The sequence below is a fragment of the Apodemus sylvaticus genome, chromosome X (genome assembly GCF_947179515.1).
Source record: "Apodemus sylvaticus chromosome X, mApoSyl1.1, whole genome shotgun sequence".
NCBI lineage: Eukaryota > Metazoa > Chordata > Mammalia > Rodentia > Muridae > Apodemus > Apodemus sylvaticus.
The window spans coordinates 149,129,035-149,147,617 of NC_067495.1; the positions used below are offsets into that span (position 1 = coordinate 149,129,035).

Consider the following 18,583-nt stretch of genomic DNA (forward strand, 5'->3'; position numbering starts at 1 on the left):
TTGCCCTTTACAGTCAGCTGGAGCATGGATTATGGACTTATACAAGGTCTCCTGCATTAGCACATGCTACAGACCTCAGCACGAAATTTAAATGAGTCAGCACACAACATAGATACACTGCTGCTGCTGCCCCTTGTGCTGTTTACCCTGCTGAGGGTAAAGAGAGCATGGGACCCTGCTACTACTGTCTGCTAGCTGCAAAAATGATGGTCATGTCTAGGGTGCCAGCAGGGTAGCTAGCACTGAGGGCAGTGTAAACAACAGTAGCCTGGATGGAGGTCAGGCAGGTTCTACCCCCCAGATATGCTGCTCAACCACATAATCACCCTGAAGCTGACCAACAGCAAGATATCCAAGATGAAGATGGTTAATTTTCTGGATTAAGTCTCTGAAAGACTTCCATAGTCTGTGTTGTTTCTGGAGGCCATGTTGGTGTTTATGGTCTATGTTACTACAGGAGACCATGTCAATATCCTTGATCTATGCTGCTACCAGAGACCATATTGATATCCATAATCCATGCTGCCACTGGAAACTGTATGTAAATCCATGATCCATGCTGCTGCCAACAGTTATGGGCAAGGTCACTGCTTTGGCAATGGTATCAATGACTGCAGTCTCATAACTGAGAATGAGAGACATTGAAGGCTTCAAACTCCCCAGCCCCTTCCAAAAAAGAAACAGTCCAGACAAGAAGCTATTAAAGAGTGTCCTTAAAAATGTTATAAAGTAGCCGGGTGGTGGTGGCACATGCCTGTAATCCCAGCACTCTGGGAGGCAGAGGCAGGTGGATTTCTGAGTTCAAGGCCAGCCCGGTCTACAGAGTGAGTTCCAGGACAGCCAGGGCTACACAGAGAAACCCTGTCTCAAAACAAACAAACAAACAAACAAACAAAAAACAAATCCAAAAACCCAAACCAAAAAAAAAAAAAAAAACAGTGTTATAAAGTTGCTGAAGTATAACTCTTCACAATTGATAGCTTCTTGCTGGGGAAGGTGGCATAGGATGGAACAGGTACACTCAGTTTTCCAGTTTTCTTTAAGGGACTGGCTACTGGAAGTTTAAGCATCCTCCAGTGAATATTTGGGTAACACAATTATGTTTGGTGGATTGGGGTTTGGTTTGTTTGGAGAGGAGGGGCAAGGGCAGGCCTGGGAGGAACATGAAGCAAGTATGATCTGGGTACATTGCATGAAATTCCCAAATAATTAATAAAAATGTTATGTTAGGGAAAAATTAAATCACAAATGACATATGCAAAAAAATAAGACTAAACAGGGCATGGATTAAGGAGAAAGCCAAATACTTTCCTAAAGGAACACAGTAATAAAATCGACTATTAGTAACATCTTCCTATACCCATACATTACTCAACCATCATAAGAAAAGCTTTCTCCTGCAGTAGCTGGGAACAAATACAGAGACCCACAACTGGACAAGGTTCAAAGAGTGAGAGACCTTGAAACACTCAATCTAAATAGAATGTCTCCATAGAAACACTCCCAACAGGGCTCAGGAAACTATACAGAGGATTTGACAGAACAATTATAAGAGTCAGATGGGATGGATGATCCCAAGAAGTGTCTTCCAGGCACAAGACTGATGCACATACAAACTCAGAGACTACAGCAGCACGCACAGGGTCTGCACAAGTCTAAGCAAAATGGGGTCCCAGTGCTGAGAGAGAGAGAATGGACACAAATCCCCATCCCTAGCCCAGAAGCTATCTGCAATTGATTATCACTTGCAAAGGAAAAATAGTTTATGTAAGGGAGTCTCACTGGGTATACAAACCACACTTAAGGGCAGGCCTCATGTCCAGCAGTAGATAGCCAGCACAAAATGAACTCAATAGCAATTTTGGAGGGGTTTGGTCTCATAATGTTTTGTTTGGGCTTTTTTCCTTATTAGTTCTTTTCTTGCATATTATGTTTTCTTGTATTTTGTGTTTTTATTGTTTGTTTGTGTGTGTATGCACATGGACTCACACACACATTTCTTTTAAATTTTATTTGCCTGTTTGTTTTCTTAAAAAAGAAATGCACTGAATTAGAAGTGAGGAAAAGTGTGGAAGATCTGGGAGGACTTGAGAGGGGAAACTGTAATCAGAATATAGTATATAAAGATTTATTTTCTTTTTGAATTGCATACACATTGTATCTATTTTTACTTTGTAACAGTGTTTTGAAATAGCACCTGAAAATCATATTTCTCATTTTTTTAAAAAATGTACCTTCTTAGATGATTCTGAGATCCCTTTTAATTTTTTCCTTTTTTAAAATTGGCTCTTTTACTTATTTACATTTCAAATGTTATCCCACTTCCCAGTTTTCCCTCCACAAACCCCCTATCCCTTTCCCCTCCCCCTGCTTCTATGAGGGTGTTCCCCCACCCACCCACCCACTCCTGCCTCCCTGCCCTAGCACTGTCCTAGCACTCATCAAGCATTCACTGAACCAAGGGCCTCCCCTCCCATTGATGCCAGATAAGGCAAAGATTTATTTTCAGTAAAATAAAATAATTTAAAAACTAAATAAAGCAGAATGGTTTACTATGTGCAGTGCTGGTGTATGTGTGTGTGTGTGTGTGTGTGTAATAACAATTAAAGAAAAACAAGTCATGAATTCCATGGGTTTCAATGAAGGATATATAACAGAGATTTGAAGGGAGGCGAGGAATGGGGAAATTTCTATGAGTATTTGAACTTTAACAAAGTGGCTTAGATACTATCAGGATTGAAGGAAAAGATTGAAAGAACCCCAAAACCCTGTTGTGACCCCTGACACAGGGTTACCCAAATATGTATTTGTTGATGTCTGCAAAAACCTCGGAGTGCAGTTACAGAAAAGGATAGGGCTCAAGCATTCTCTAACATCCTTAATAAGGACTATGGTCCTCTAGAGAGTCTTGCTCTGCCCTTAATGTGAGTTATCGAAAGTAACATCCACGAAATTTCATCTGTGAAAGTTAGTGGGTGGAGGGAGTGGGAATCTTGTTCTGAGGCCCTCATTTCAGACCCGCAGAGCACAGAGAACCTGAACTTCAGGAGTATGGATAACTTAAGGTACAGTACAAAAGCCTCACTCTGGGATGCTCACTCTTTTCTGACGAGAAGGGGAAGAGAAGTGAATCTGGGGGAGAGGAAAAGGGGAAGACTTGGAGAGAGTAGAAGGGGAAAATGCCATCAATGTGCATTGCATGAGAGAAGAATGTTTTTAAAGACTCTAGTTAGAGAAGTCCCAAATAATATACATGATAGTCTGTGATTAGTCTGTAATCAAAGTAGAACTACTTGTAAATAGTAATAATAATAATCCTTCTGCTTCTACAACATGCCTCGATCCTTTTTATGAGGTTCACTGAGAAGAAATGAAACTAAGTTCTGTGAGAAAACACTATGAGACCCTGAAGGTAAGTTGAGAAAATGGCAGTCCTGATAGATGGTCTCCAAATAACCCATCTGCTCTCTTATCGTTTGTGCCATACACAAATCCGACCACTGTCAAAGGGTGGTGCTCTTTTCGCGCCTTCTGCCTGGGGAGTTCTGGATGTTTGAGCCCAGTTCCAAGGTTGCCTGAAGCGGGAGAAGATGGAGGAGCTGTGAGGTGAGTGGTTAAGACTGTGAGCATTGAGTGCCAGAACCTCAGCTTCAAAAAAACGGACCCCCAAATACTCTGCTGGCATTGTTGTTATGTCCACTACAGTGTGTGTGTGGGGGGGGGGGGGTACCCACAACTGACTGTGAAGTGATAAGTCTGAATTCTCCCACCTTCCATGGCAAAACAGTCAAAGTGAGAGCCTATAGCTGTTTCACTTGGTTGGTTTCATTATTTAAGACAGGCTCTTATTCTGTAGCCCACAAACTTGGTGCTGCTACTATTTCAGTCTTGCCAGGGCAGCAAGCATAAATATGATGGAGGACGCCCAGCTTGGGCGCCATTTTGAATGGAGAAAGTTCCAGTTCTGTGAGGGGTTGAAACCGTGAGGGTGGACTGTGGAAGAGCTACCCAAGAGAGATAGCATATAATGCAACTTGACTCTTGTGTTTAGTCTAGCACCTTAGGAAGTTTACCTCAGTGGAGTGTGGAATTCAGAACCGTGAGGTGGGACAAGTGCAAAGCACATATATTCCATGAGGAAACAAGTTGAGACCCCAAGGCAGGATGCAGCAGCCCTAAGGGAGAACCTCCTGTATCATAAGGCAGATACCCTGCTCCAGTCCTTCCTCCCCAGAAGCCTCCCAGACTCCCAGAGCCTTGAACATTGTCCTTTTGGTTTTTGGTTTTTGGTTTGGTTTTGTTTTTTGTTTTTTTTGGGGGGTTGGGTTTGTGTGTGTGTGTGTGTGTGTGTGTGTGTGTGTGTGTGTGTTAGGTTTATTTTACTTTTATATATGTATCTGCGTTTGTTTACAGTGAATTCAAGGGGCCCAAATTGTGGGGCAAGTGAATTCAAGGCCAGAATAGGGCAGTGGATCCTCCAGAGCTTGACTTGTGAGTCACCCAAAGTGCTGAAAACCAAACTCCAGCACTCCACAAGACCAGTAAAAGCTCCAGTGATCCACCTTTTCAGTGGCTGACTTTATTTTGTTTTGTTTTGGGTCAGAATCACCTCTACATAGCCTAGACTGTCCTGAAAGTTGTGTAAAACCAGATCGGCTTTGAAGTGCCTCAGCTTCCTTAATGTTGAGATTACAGGCATGTGCCACCTCACCCTATTGAAAAAACATTTTCTGAGTGCTGAGCACATGGTTACATCCACACCCTTGTCAGTTTTGATAGTCTCTAGGAAGAGTGACCAGTTGCAATGTACCCTCACTATAGCCTGTGAGGAATTAGGGAAATGTGAGGTCTGTTCTGCAGAATCACTAGGGGATGGTCTGCTATAAAGCAGAAATGTCAGGAAAGAAACCTCAGATGAATAAACTTCAAGTAGACTTAGGGAACCCCATATATGCAAGATGAATCCAGATCATGTAGATAACCCTGAAGTGCAAAGTTGAGAGCGTAGAATGACTACAGAGACAGCAGAGGTGCTACCCAGAGCTCAACTCTCCTCTCCTATCAGGCCCAACCACCCAGTGTTCTTAGAGTCTGCAATTCTGGGATGCCTCAACATCTCTTACAGCAGCTCCAGGGGCCAGAAGTGAAGGGCTTGGTCTAGGGCAGGATCTTCGGGTCAGACATAGGGGAAGCCCAAGCAGAGTCAGGACTGAAAGTGAGGTGCCCAGGGCCCCATCCAACCCAGAACACAGGGACTCCACATTTCCCTGCCCCCACTGGAGTGTCAAGCTCAAGCTCGGTAACATGTCTGTGCTTTGAAGACTTCTCACTCCTTCCCTCAGTCTCATACGTCATAGGACTGACAGGAAGACAGGTTCCTCTGTGGCCATACAGTACTACCCAAGAAAAAAAAACTGTAAAGGGCCATTTTGAGAGGTTTCAGGATATAACTGTCAGCAAAGTATTCTCACACAGCCCTCTTCTTGCCCCAGGTCTGCCTCTGTATTGCTGTGATCCTGCCCAGCCTCCTGACTGCTAGCTGCAAGGAAACTCATCATGTCTCATCCTCAGAAGGGGCAGTGTTGCACATTTCAGGGAGAATCTCAGGCCCAAAGAGAACAAACTGGGCCTGATGGCTGAGGGGGAAGAGTCCATTGACAATAATGCCTCCTCCACTAGATCAATCCTCCCCAGGAAGATGCCTGCTGGTGGAATACCAAATTATCACCAGAGTCCTCAGAGAGCTGAATCTCCTCCCATTGTTATAGGCAGCATTCCAATATCCCCAACTGATGAGGTCTCTGGCAACCAAATGGAGCTAGAAGAGCCCATGGTGTTGCAGCATGCACTAAGTTCAAAGGCAACTGATTTGGTGCAGTTCCTGCTCCTCAAGTATAAAATGAAGGAACTGACCAACAAGGCAGAGGTTGTAGAAAAGATTATCAAAGATGATGAGCAGTATTACAGTAGAATCTTTAATGAAGCCGCTGAGGGTTTGAAGCTTGTCTTTGGCATTGATGTGATAGAAGTGGACCCTGTTGTTCACACCTATGCCCTTGTCACTGCCCTGGGGATCACCTATAATGGAATGCTGACTGATATCCAGGACATGCCCAAGACAAGTCTCCTAATAATTGCCTTAGGTATCATCTGCATGCATGATCACCGTGTCCATGAAGATGTGATCTGGTGAGCACTACATATGATGGGAGTAATTTCCATGGAAAATCTCTATGTAGCTGGGAATGTCAAGAAGTTTTTCACTGAAACTTTTGTACAGGAAGGGTATCTGATATACAATCTGGTACCCGACAGTGATCCCCCTCACTATGAGTTCCTATGGGGTCCAAGGGCCCATGCTGAAACCAGAAGTGTAGATGTCATAGAGTTTTTGGCTCAGGTCACCTGGATTAACTAAGTGATTCCAGATTCTTCCCATCCCTGTATTTAGAAACTTTGAGAAAACATGGGATTTTGTTTAGAATTGCCACCACAAGTGGTATATTGCCATGGCCAATACAAGTCCTAGTGGCACCATATTCAGAAGCTTCCTGAATAAAAGCCTCCTATTTTTCACTGCATTTGAAAGTGGCAGTTTGTGTTTTAAGTAGCAAAGAGGTGGTGTGGGACTAGGGGATATAAGCAAATAACATCTTTTTCCCTCTGTTTTATAACAGTAACTTGGAACAATTTTTAGTATTTTTTCAATTTTGTTATTTTATGTAACAAAACCTCCCATCCTATGTTATGGTCTGTAATAGGGTAACATTTGAATATGAATTAATCTGAATTGTGGAAGACCTTAGTAATATATCCAATGTCAAGAAATAGAGAAAATGAAAGAAAAAGTTAATTCTTATTTTCCCCTTTCAACAAGATATGTTCTTCTGTAAAATTAAGTTACATGTGTAGACCTAAATGTGCTTGACTTTTTGAAAATGTATGAAGAATTACATCCTAATAAACTACCTAATGTGAAGCTCCAAAACTTCTGAATTGTAGAAAAGCTCACTGAAATGTATAGAGTTTGGATCTGGTTAATATCAGTGGGTGATGGTTTTGCTTTGCAAGTTCTTTTAATAAAATCACAATACAAATAAGTCATACCACTTACTGGCTGACTCACTGAGGAGCAGTTCTTTGCAAGGACCTATGTTCACAAGGGAATACTAGGAAAAGTTAGAGCTGCCCTTACCTATAAATGGTGAGGTCTATCAGCAGCAGCTGTATGAAGAAGAAATGAGGTGTCCTCTTAGACCAAAGGAATGATTTCATACTGTGTCTTAGGCCCAAGAAGTAAATATTTTAATTCTAAGTAGTTCCTTTTCCATTTTCAGAACAATTTCTTCGGGGGTTACTTCGGTTTTTAATTTTTATCTTCTTATTAGTAATTATGTGTAGGTCTGCATACGTCAGTGCCAGTGCACTAGGAAGCCCAAGATGTCAGTGATCCTGGAGCTGAAGTTACAGGCAATTGAAATACACCTGCTGTGGGTGCTAAGAATTGAACCTAGCTCCTCTGGAAAAAAAAGTATGTTCTCATCATCATTGAGTTATCTCTCCAGTCTCATAGTGTCAGCTGCTATGAAACCTTGGATATCATATGGATATGACAGACAGGAATCCCCATCTAGATCTTGTGAAAGTGTGGTCCTCAGTATGATGCAGAGGTTGAGTAAAATGGGAATTCTTTGGGATCACTGATCTCTTAGAAATAATTGGTATAATTACCATGGGACCCTAGGTATTTCTTGCAAGAGGTTGATATTAAGAGTTAGCCTTTGGATTGGAGACATGGCTCAGTTGCTCTTGCAGATGAACCAGATTTGGTTCCCTAGACCCACATAGCAGCTATCTGTAACTCCCAAAATTGTCTGTAACTTCAGTTTCAAGGAAACTGATGCCCTCTTCTGGCCTTCACAAGGTACCAAGCATGAATGTTGTGCATGGTACATGCACATGTACCATGTGCATGATATATACATGTGGGCAAAACACTCATAATCATTTTTAAAATAAAAATAGTTTTTAAAAGAGTCTGACCCCCAAATCACTCACTGGATTCCTAATCTGTCCATCTTGCACACACTCCTATAGTGTCGGCTGCTATGAGACCTTTATCAGAGCTGAGTTTGGTTTCTTGGAGTTTTAGCCTCTAAAACTAAAATAAATTTCCAAATAAATTTCTCTTTATAATTTACCCAGTAATCTAAATGGAAGAGCATTCACAAAGTGACAAAAATAACTTGAGAAAGGAATTATTTTGAATCACAACTTTTGGATAAAGCTCATCACTGTGGGCAAATCCTAGAGGCAGGAATTTGAGGCAGCTGTTCAAATTGCATCCATAGCCACAAAGAAAAGAATAAGAACACCTGTTCTGCAACCTTTCAGCCAGAACCTCAGCCCAGGCTAGGAAATGGTGCTTCCCATATTTACATTATGTCTTTTCATATCAATTAACTTAATCAAGATAACCAGTCACAGGCTCAGCCAGAGACTAACCTAATCTAGATAAACCCCTACCTGGTTAAACCCCTACCTGGTTAAACTCCTCTCTAGGTATACCTGGAGGCTTGTGTCCAAGGTGATGCTGGCATCTTGAAAAGCAATATTAAAATCACTAAGACAGATGAGGTCCAGCACTTTGAGAGGGAAATAGACACAGAATCCCATACCTAATCAAAAAGCTATTTGGAATTGATACTTGCTGGCAAAGGGAAAACCTTTTTCTTCAAATAAGGGTTACTGGGTATATCAGCTATATTCCAAGGAAAGCCCCATGCCAAGGTCTACCTGGAAAACACAAAACAAATGCTCTGTTTTTGTTGTTGCTTGTTGTTGGCTTGGTTTGGTTTGGATTTGGGTTTTTCTTTTTTTCTTTTCTCTCTCTTTGTCTTATTGGTCTTTTGCTTATTTGCTTGACTTTTGTTTTTGTATTTTGTTTTTTTGTGCATCTGTGGACCGAAAGAAATAAAACAAAGTTGAGAAGTGGGTGGATCTAGGACAAGTTGGAAAAGGGAAAGAGGGAAAGGAAGATGATCAAAATATATTGTATAGAAAAAATAATTGAAATAAGAATAGATATATAGATATAGATATGTACACATTATGCTATGTGCTAGACAGTTTTATGTCTGTGTGACACAAGCTAAATTCATCTGAGAGGAGGAAACTTCAATTAAGAAAATGCTTCCATAAGACCTGGTTCTAGCCAGGGCTGTAAGGCACTTTAATTAGTGATTGATGAGGGAGGGCACAGTCCGTAGTGGGTAGTGCCATCCCTGAGCTGAGTAACCCATAGGGAGCAAGCCGGTAAGCACTCCTCCATGGCCTATAGCTCCTGCCTTCAGGTTCCTAACATGGTCGAGTTCCTGTCCTGACTTTCTTTAATAATGAACAGTGATATGGAAATGTAAACCAAATAAACCCTTTCCTCTTCAACTTGCATTTGGCTATGATATTTCATGGCAACAATAGAAACCATACCTAGGATATAGTACTTAATTCTAGAAATTTCAGTTGTATCCAGTTAGGAAAGACTCTAGAAAAAATTAAATAGTAGATCATCTAGTAGGAAAATAGTAGCAGTAACATCAATCACATATTAATATTCTAATACATAGCATGCTTTGGATACACTTTGGATGCACCATAAACATCCCAACAAACCTACTTCACAGTTGAAAATCCTGAAGTTCTTTAAAACTTTTGACAACTGTATGGCTTATGAGTGACATGGTTGGTAGGAAATCACTGTTATTGTAGGTAGAATTGTGCCAGTTATAAATTTCCTATGTAAAAATCTGTACCTCCAGCACTTGAGACTGTACCTATATGAATAGTGAGTCTGTAATGTAGGATCTGATGTAAAATGAATAATAAAGTTATGAGTGTGGGCCTTAATCCAATATGCCTTAGTTCATTTTAACAGAGACTACACACTCACACTCACACATACTCACTCACACTCACATGTAGTGGGAATTTTGAAGGTTTTGTTTCTTTAAATATCCACAAAAAATACTATGTTTTTGTTTTAATCTCAGGTGTGGGGTATGGGACTGCTTTAGACTGTCCACAGCAGCTGAAGCTGATTTGTCTCATGATCTGTCAGAGGTGTGGTTTTGCAAGCTGTACATAGTTTCTGCAATTGTGTGACATTTGGAATTCTGGGAACTTTTCAGAGAATATATAAATGCTAGGGCCCTGATAGGTGGGTTGTTAGTTAGTTGTTGTTTATCATGGTTTGTTAAACAGTCATAGAGGAAGAAGAAACAACAAGAAGAAATTAGATATCCTGACAGCAAAGATCAAACGTATTCCAAGGAATGCCTATAATCAGCAGGAAGTGACCTAATGATAAAATCTTCCCCTTTCTGACTTCTGACTTTATTCAGGGATTCCTTTTTTCCTCTCTGTCCCTTTTTCTTTCTTCTCTAGTGTTAATGGGGGTTGAAATGGTGGGAGGAAAGGGGGTGGAGAAGGGTAGAAGAAGGAAGAACCCACAAAGATAAAGACCAGCCACAAGTGGCACCCAGACCAAGGGTTAGGCAGAATGGGAATTTGATTTCAAATGCTGTGAAGAAAATGGAAGGGAATGGGGGGGTGGAGTTTTTAAGACACCAGCAAAATATTACTGTAACTTCTATCACTTGGATACCTCTCACTCTGCTCCCAGAGGTGATTTTCTGTTTTCTCTTTTCCTTCATCCTATATTCTGATTCAAAGAAAAAGTTGCAGCTGGCTGTGCAACTGGAAAAATTGCAAGTGAAACTGGAAGCAAGAAGGGGAGGCAAGGCACACTGGAAAGAGTAAAACGAAAAGATTTAGTCATGGTGACTGAGCAAGAGATCAAGAGTTTCCTGAAGGAGGGAAGAGGAAATGAAACTGCTGAAGTGCAGTCAGGGTAGAGAAAAACTAAAAAAGGCAGGAGGACAGGCTGATGATAAAGCCTGTTTCAAAAGAAAGGGTTAATCTTGAACCAACTACTCTGCCAGAGTGAGAGGGAGGGTGGTCCACAGTTATGAGATCACCCTCAGCTTTCCCAATACTCACAGCATATGCCTCCTAATAGTGTAGAACGAGGTTAAGACGAGATAAGATGCAATGGTTAACATGGTGGAGGGAAGAACCGAAGAATATTGAAAAGTTAAATAGAGAGGAATTTTGTAGATTAGATTGACTGTGAAGTGATAAGTCTGAATTCTCCCACCTTCCATGGCAAAACAGTCAAAGTGAGAGCCTATAGCTGTTTCACTTGGTTGGTTTCATTATTTAAGACAGGCTCTTAGTCTGTAGCCCACACACAGATAAACACATAATTTTAAAAATAAATTAAAAATAATTTTTCTTTATTTACATTTCTTATGTTCTTGTTATAATATGTCTTGGTGTGGGTTTTTTTATTTGATCTTAGCTGAGCTTCATCAGTTTCTGGAATAAGCTTGCTATAGGTTTGCTAAAATGTCAGTGTTGTGTAGCAATTTTCTCTGAGATAAAACTTTACATCTATATTTTGGTTGGGATATTCTGAAAACTTTCAGTGAATTTGAAAAAATGTTATCTCAATAATATCATCTTTTAGTTCTTCAACATTTTTCTATATATTTAGGTCTTTATTATTTTATTCTGTAGATTTCAGTGCCAGATTCATTCATAAATATTTTTATTTTTGCTAAAGCTGTTTTAAATTCACCATAAATTTGGGCCAGAAGGATGGCTCAGTGAGTAAAGACAATTGCTGCCAAGCCTAATGAGCTGAATTCAACCCCTGGCACCTACAAAGCAGAAAAGAACTGAATCCTAAAATTTGTCCTCTGACCTACACATGCACACTGAGGTACATGTACACACACACACACACACACACACACACACCACTAAGTAGATGTAATTTTTAAAATAACCATAAATTTCCAAATGTTCATTATAAAATACAATTGTTTTTTTTCTGATGATCTTATGTAACCTTACTAAACTCCACTATTAGTTCTAAAATAATTTCTTCAGATTAAAATAATTTTCTGGATATACTATGATCTGTGTGTAAAGATAGTTTACTTTCCCCTTTTAATCATCTGGGAGGGTCTATGATGTTTAGTACTAATTGTCAACTTGGCACAATCTAGGAGCACTTGTGAAGGAGAGTCTCAGTGAGGAATTTTGTAGATTAGATTGGCTTGTGGGTATATTTATGGATAATTGTCTTGATATATTAATTAAAGTGGGAAGACTAACCCACCGTGGGTGACACCATTCCCCAGACGGGGGATTCTGAACTGTATAAGAGTAACAATTGCTAATTGAGGATGACTATACTTGCATGCCTGATTATAGATATAAATGTTATCAGCTTTCTCAAATTACACACTGGGACTTCCCCATGATAATGGGCTTTGACATGAAACTCCAATCTAAAATAAACCCTTTCTCCCATAAATTCATTTTGTCTGTATATTTTTATCATAGCATGAGAAAAAATTTAAGGCACCTTCCAAGAGACATTATGTGTTCAGCTTCCTGCAGCATAACTTCTAGCAGAGGAGTATCTTCCTCCCCCTCCCCCTACATTGTCAAAATACTGACCTCATAATAAAAAAGCTTTATCCCAATTATTATTTTTTATTTTTTGTAAAATAATTTTTAATTTTTATTTTTATTTTTATTTTTATTATACCCAACACAATATATGTTTTATACCAATTATAAAATGGACATATTATTAAATGAACATAAAAATATAAAGTCCTTTTGTTTGTTTGTTCATTTTGTTTTTAGTAGAGCTTAAAATCTTGGCTCTTACTGTGGTACAAACCCAAAATAAGAACAATTTTTAGACATTGGAGTTCATTATGATAAAGCTGTACTTCAATGTCCCTCACATCACCAAAGGATTTTACCTTCATAGTAGCTAAGCTAAGAGATGATAGTTCTGCTGCACCAAGGAATGAATTGTAGGCACAATTATTTGACTACAGATTTCCTGCTATGGTCAAAGCTATTTGACTTGAGTGATTGTCATCATTCTCAGCCCACAGGGAACAGGTTACATTCATTTAAGAAAGGGAATGTGTATTAGGATGGTCTATCCATGAAGTCATTCATCAACTGTTTCAATTAACAATGGTTCTACTTGGAGAGTGGAACAGACATTAGGTGAGGAGAAGATTCTAGTTCATTGGCTGTAATGATTTTGAAAAGCATTCATCTCAGAAAAAGAGTAACTTATAAGGTCATCTTCCTCAAAATTGATACAAAATTATAAATATCAAGCAAAACATTCAGTCTCACTCTTTGTTGTTCTCTTATAAGCCATCTCCCAAATTAATTGTCTATGTTTCTTTTGACTAGACAAATAATTCTGAAATATGTAAGCTGTTCTGAAAACTATAGTATAGTGTAAAAACATCAAATAAACAATCCTGCTAATAAAAAGGCTGAGATAGGAGAAGCATGATTTCAAGACCATTATGCGGTACACAGCAAGACACTGTCATGTACAATCAAGCAGAAAGTGTATATGGATTGTACAATATTGGACATATCTCTCCAATTACCAAATTAGAGAGACCACTGGGTGACAGCCAACAAATTTCTAATTCCTCACATTTTTAAATTTCAATTGATTAGGATATGTTGGTAACATTAATTTTCTTATTAAGAGATACTAAGGAAAAGTAATTGTTACTTCCTGTTATTTTTGTTGTTAGAAGTGGAATTATGTTTGTGTGGGTTTGTTGAAAGATTACTTTCTTGCTTTTTCTAGGGTGTACTTTCCCTCCTTTTGTTGGTGTTTTCCATCTACTATCCTTTGTAAGGCTGGATTTGTGGAAAGATACTGTGTAGATTTGGTTTTGTCATGGAATATCTTAGTTTCTCCATCTATGGTGATTGAGAGTTTTGCTGGGTATAGTAGCCTGGGCTGGCATTTGTGTTCTCTTAGAGTCTGCATGAGATCTGCCCAGGATCTTCTAGCTTTCATCATCTCTGGTGAGAAGTCTGGTGTAATTCTGATAGGTCTGCCTTTAAATGTTACTTGAACATTTTCCCTTACTGCTCTTAATATTCTTTATTTGTTTAATGCATTTGGTGTTTTGATTATTATGTGACAGGAGGAATTTCTTTTTTGGTCCAGTCTGTTTGGAGTTCTACAGGCTTCTTGTATATTCATGGACATCTCTTTCTTCAAGTTATGGAAGTTTTCTTCTATAATTTTGTTGAAGATATTTACTGACCCTTTAAGCTGGAAATCTTTACTCTCTTCTAAACCTATAATCCTTAGGTTTGGTCTTTTCATTGTGTCCTGGATTTCCTGGATGTTTTGGGTTAGGAGCTTTTTGCTTTTTGTGGTTTTTTTTTTTTTTTTTTTTTTTTTTTTTTTTTTTTTTTTTTACTGTTGTGTCAGTGCTTTCTATGGTATCTTTTGCACCTGAGATTCTCTCTTCTATCTCTTGTATTCAGTTGATGATGCTTGCATCTATGACTCCTGGTCTCTTTCCTAAGTTTTCTAGCTCCAGAGATGTCTCACTTTGTGATTTCATTATTGTTTCTAGTTCTATTTTTAGATCCTGCATGGTTTTGTTCAATTCCTTTGCCTGTTTGAGTTTTCCTGTAATTCTTTAAGGGATTTTTGTGTTTCCTCTTTAAGGGCTTCCAGCTGTTTACCTGTGTTCTCCTGTATTTCTTTAAAGGAGTTATCTATGTCCTTCTTAAAATCCTCCATCATCATCATGAGAAGTGATTTTAGATTCAAATCTTCCTTTTCTGATGTAATGGTGTATCCAGGACTTGCTATGGTGGAAAAATTGGGTTCTGATGATGCCAAGTGATCTTGGTTTCTGTTGCTTATGTTCTTACGCTTGCCTCCTGCCATCTGGTTATCTCTACTACTATCTACCTTCCCTCGATATTTCTGACTGGAGCCTGTCCTTCCTGTGATCCTCTTTGTGTCACAACTCCTCAGAGTCAAGCTGTCTCTGTGATCCTCTGATGCTGGGATCCTGTGATCCTGAGATCCTGGTGTGTGTCTGAGCCCCTGGGAATCAAGCTGCCTCTCGGACCCTGAGTTCCTGGTGTGAACAAGTTCCTGGGTTCCTGGGATCCCGGTATCCTGGGCCTGTAAAAGGGCCTGAGAGTGGAGCTTCCTCTGAGTGTTGTGGGACTGGCTGTGGAGTTTGCACCCAAGGTCTGCTCGGGCTCCAGCCCAGCCAGACTGTAAGGAACCTGTACTACTTGTCTGGCGGAGTTCCTGCTTGCCTGGGTCCCATCCCAATTATTCAAACCTTATGATATCTTAACTGGTTTAAGCCACACTGATTCACATCTGCCTCTATTTTGCCTTCCTTCTCCTCTCAGACCTCTCTGTCTCTGCAACTCCTACCTGTGCATCCCTTTTCCCTGTCCAAGCACAGCCCTCCTCTGCACTAATGTAATTGGACAGGGAAAATCCTGCAACAAGAACATGCTACTGAAAACCAATTTTGCCTTAATATCTTGAACCATAGAAGAGAAAACAACTTGGAATTTCTACTTCTGTGTGTATGTAAAGGGTAAACTGATAGGTGTGAACCTGCAAATGTGAATGTATTTTGTAGCTAAGATTAATGTTTAAACCAGGTGAAGTGGATTACCCATAATTGGGTCACTCTCGTGCAGTCAATTGAAAGCTTTAAGAGAGGAAATACAAAGCCTCTTAAGGTTTTATTTGTCTGAGATAAATAACCACCAGCTCAAATTCAGAGTTATATGCTAATGCATATATAGTGTTAATAGGAAGTACCATGTTCTTCAGAGTGACTGGTGGTTTGAATAAGAACGGGCTCCATAGAAGAAAATAACCATGGGAGGCAGAGGGAGGGAGGGATCTGAGTGGAAGAGGGAGAGGCAAGGGAAAGAGGGAACAGAATCAAGCATGGAGGGGGATGACAGGAGAGAAGCACAAAGGGCCAGGAGAATGAATATGAAGCCTCGGGGAGGTAGGAGGTTGAGGGACCCTCCAGAATGTACCAAAAACCTGGGAAGTGAGAGACTCTCAGGACTCAATGGGGGTGACCTTAGCCAAAATGCCAAACAATGGGGAGGGGAAATTTGTAGAGCTCACCTCCAGTAGATAGGCAGGGCCTCAAGAAGAGGGATGAAGTTGCCAACCCACAGTCAAAACTTCTGACCCAGAACTATTTCTGTCGAAAAGAACTTCAGGGACAGAAATGCAGAAGAGACTAAGGACAGGAGCCTAGCATGGCTGTCCTCTGAGAGGCCCTATCATCAGCTGAATGAGACAGACACAGATACTTACACCCAACCATTGGACTGAGGTCAGGGACCTCTATGGTTGAATTAGGGGAAGGAGCTGAAGGGGATGGCAATCCCATAAGAAGACCAGCAGTCTCAACTAACCCAGACCCCTGGAAGCTCCCAGAGACTGGGCCACCAATCAGGCAGCATACCCCGGGCTGGTCTGAGGCCCTCAGCAATATACGGCAGAGGACTGACAGGTCTGGTTTCAGTGGGAGAAGATGTGCTTAATCCTTGACAGACTTGAGGCCCCAGAGAAGTGGGGGTGACACCCTCTCAGAGGCAAGGGGGAGGAGTGGTATGAGGAACTGTCAGAGGGGGTACCAGCAGGAGGGAAGCCATGGCTGGAATGTAAATAAAATAATTTTTTAAATGGCCCCCATAGGTTTATATATTTGAATGCTTAGGGAATGAAATTATTTGAAAGGGTTCAGAAGTGTGGTGGGTTTATTGAAGGAAATATGTCACTGGAGGTAGGCTTTGGGGTTTCAAAAGCCCAAGCCAGTCTCAGTTTCTTACTCTTCCTGTCTATAGATTCAGATGCAGAACTCTCAGCTACCTCTCCAGCACCACACCTGCCTGTTGTCATGCTCCATTCCATAATGATAATGGACTGAACCTCTAAACCTGTAAGCCAACCCCAATTAAATGTTGTCCTTATAAGAGTTGCCTTGGTCATAGTGTCTGTTCACAGCAACAGATTATTAACTAAGACAGTGACCATCTTATTTATAGCCTTGCCAGAAAAACACAAGCATTTATTTTCTCCACATCCTGGCCAGCATTTGTGTCACTAATTTTTATTCTCACTGTTTTGATAGGCAAAGAGAAACACCTTATTGCAGTTTTAACTTGCATCCCATAATGGCTTGTGGTATGGAATGTCTTTTCATACACTCATTTGCTGACCATGGATTCTTTGTCTTTTTGCTGTGGCTAGAACTTCCAGTGCTGTGCAGCAGAAGACTGGAAAAGCTGAGAGCAGGCATCCTTTGCTTGTTAATCTGAAAAGACAAAACATTGTCTTTCATCTTAAAGTATGATGTAATGTGAAGTTGTAATAATGCCCTCTATTACCAATTGGGGAAAGTTGTTTTATTTTTTATCATAAACAGCTGTTAATTTTTGGATGCTTTTTTGCTTCAAATTAATATAATCACATGATTTTTTCTTCTGTCTGTTAACTTAAGGGATTGCAGTGGTTTTTCAAATATAGAACAAATTTACATACCTAAATAAAGCCTACTTAGTCATGAAGAATAACTATTTTTATACATTTTGGAGCTCCATTTAATAATATTTTCTTGGTAGGGTTTGTGTCTAAGTCCATGTGTTTTCTTTTTATATTTGTGTCATCCTTATTTGCCTCTCAGACCAGAGTAATAAGGGTCCTATGAAATGAGTTGAAAAGTATTCAGTCCTCTTCAGTTTTCTGGGAAATTATGTATAGAGTTGCATTATTTCTTCCTTTAATACTTCATTGAAGTTGTGTGTTACTGGAAGTTTATTGGTGAGGAGATGTTTGACATCTAATTCAATTGTCCTAATTTAATGTTTTCTACCTATATTATAGCATGTTGGAACATAATGCTGTTTTTCAAGTCTCCATATCTTTATTGATATTTGTACACTATTTCTAATGATTATTGAAAAGGAGGTACAAAGAGTCCAAATACAATGTTAGATTTTTCTATTTCTCCCAGGAAACTTTGCTTCAGTTACTTTGAAATGTTATTATTAAGGATTAGGACACCTTCTAAAAAGACTGACTTCTCTTATCATGAACTATACTTAATCATATGTAGCACTTATCCAAAATTTACTGCATCTAATTATGATACATATAGTCCCTGATGCATCAGTTATTTCTTTTCACTGTTATTTTATTTTATGCATATCAGTGTTTGCCTTCACGTATATATGTATACCATATGCATGCCTGGTGTTCAGAGAGGTAAGAAGAGAGTAATAGATGCTGTGGAACTAAAGTTATATGTGGATTCTGGGAACCAAACCTGAGTCTTCTTCAAGAGCATCAAGTGCTCTTAATCATTGAGCTATTTCTCTAGCCATGTAGCCTTATATTTGTAAAATAGGCATTTCTTCTTGAAATTATGTTTTATGGGAAGTGTTAAGTAGAGCACTCTTTTTTCAAATATGACTAGCTTTACATTTTATTTTGGCAGTACTTAAAATTGAATACCATGCCTCATGCATGTTAGGCAAATTATCACTGAGCCACAGATACAGCCTCAAATTTTGCCTTTTTAATTGGAGAATTTAAATT

The 18,583-nt window shown here is 39.8% G+C and overlaps 1 protein-coding gene across 1 annotated transcript; it reads left to right on the forward strand.

The window, feature by feature from the left end:
* The first annotated feature begins 5,632 nt into the window (after positions 1 to 5,632).
* On the forward strand, positions 5,633 to 6,193 carry LOC127675148 (melanoma-associated antigen 10-like). Its single transcript, XM_052171131.1, has one exon. The coding sequence runs from the start codon at positions 5,633 to 5,635 to the stop codon at positions 6,191 to 6,193; it is 561 nt and encodes a 186-aa protein (XP_052027091.1).
* The last annotated feature ends 12,390 nt before the right edge of the window (positions 6,194 to 18,583 follow it).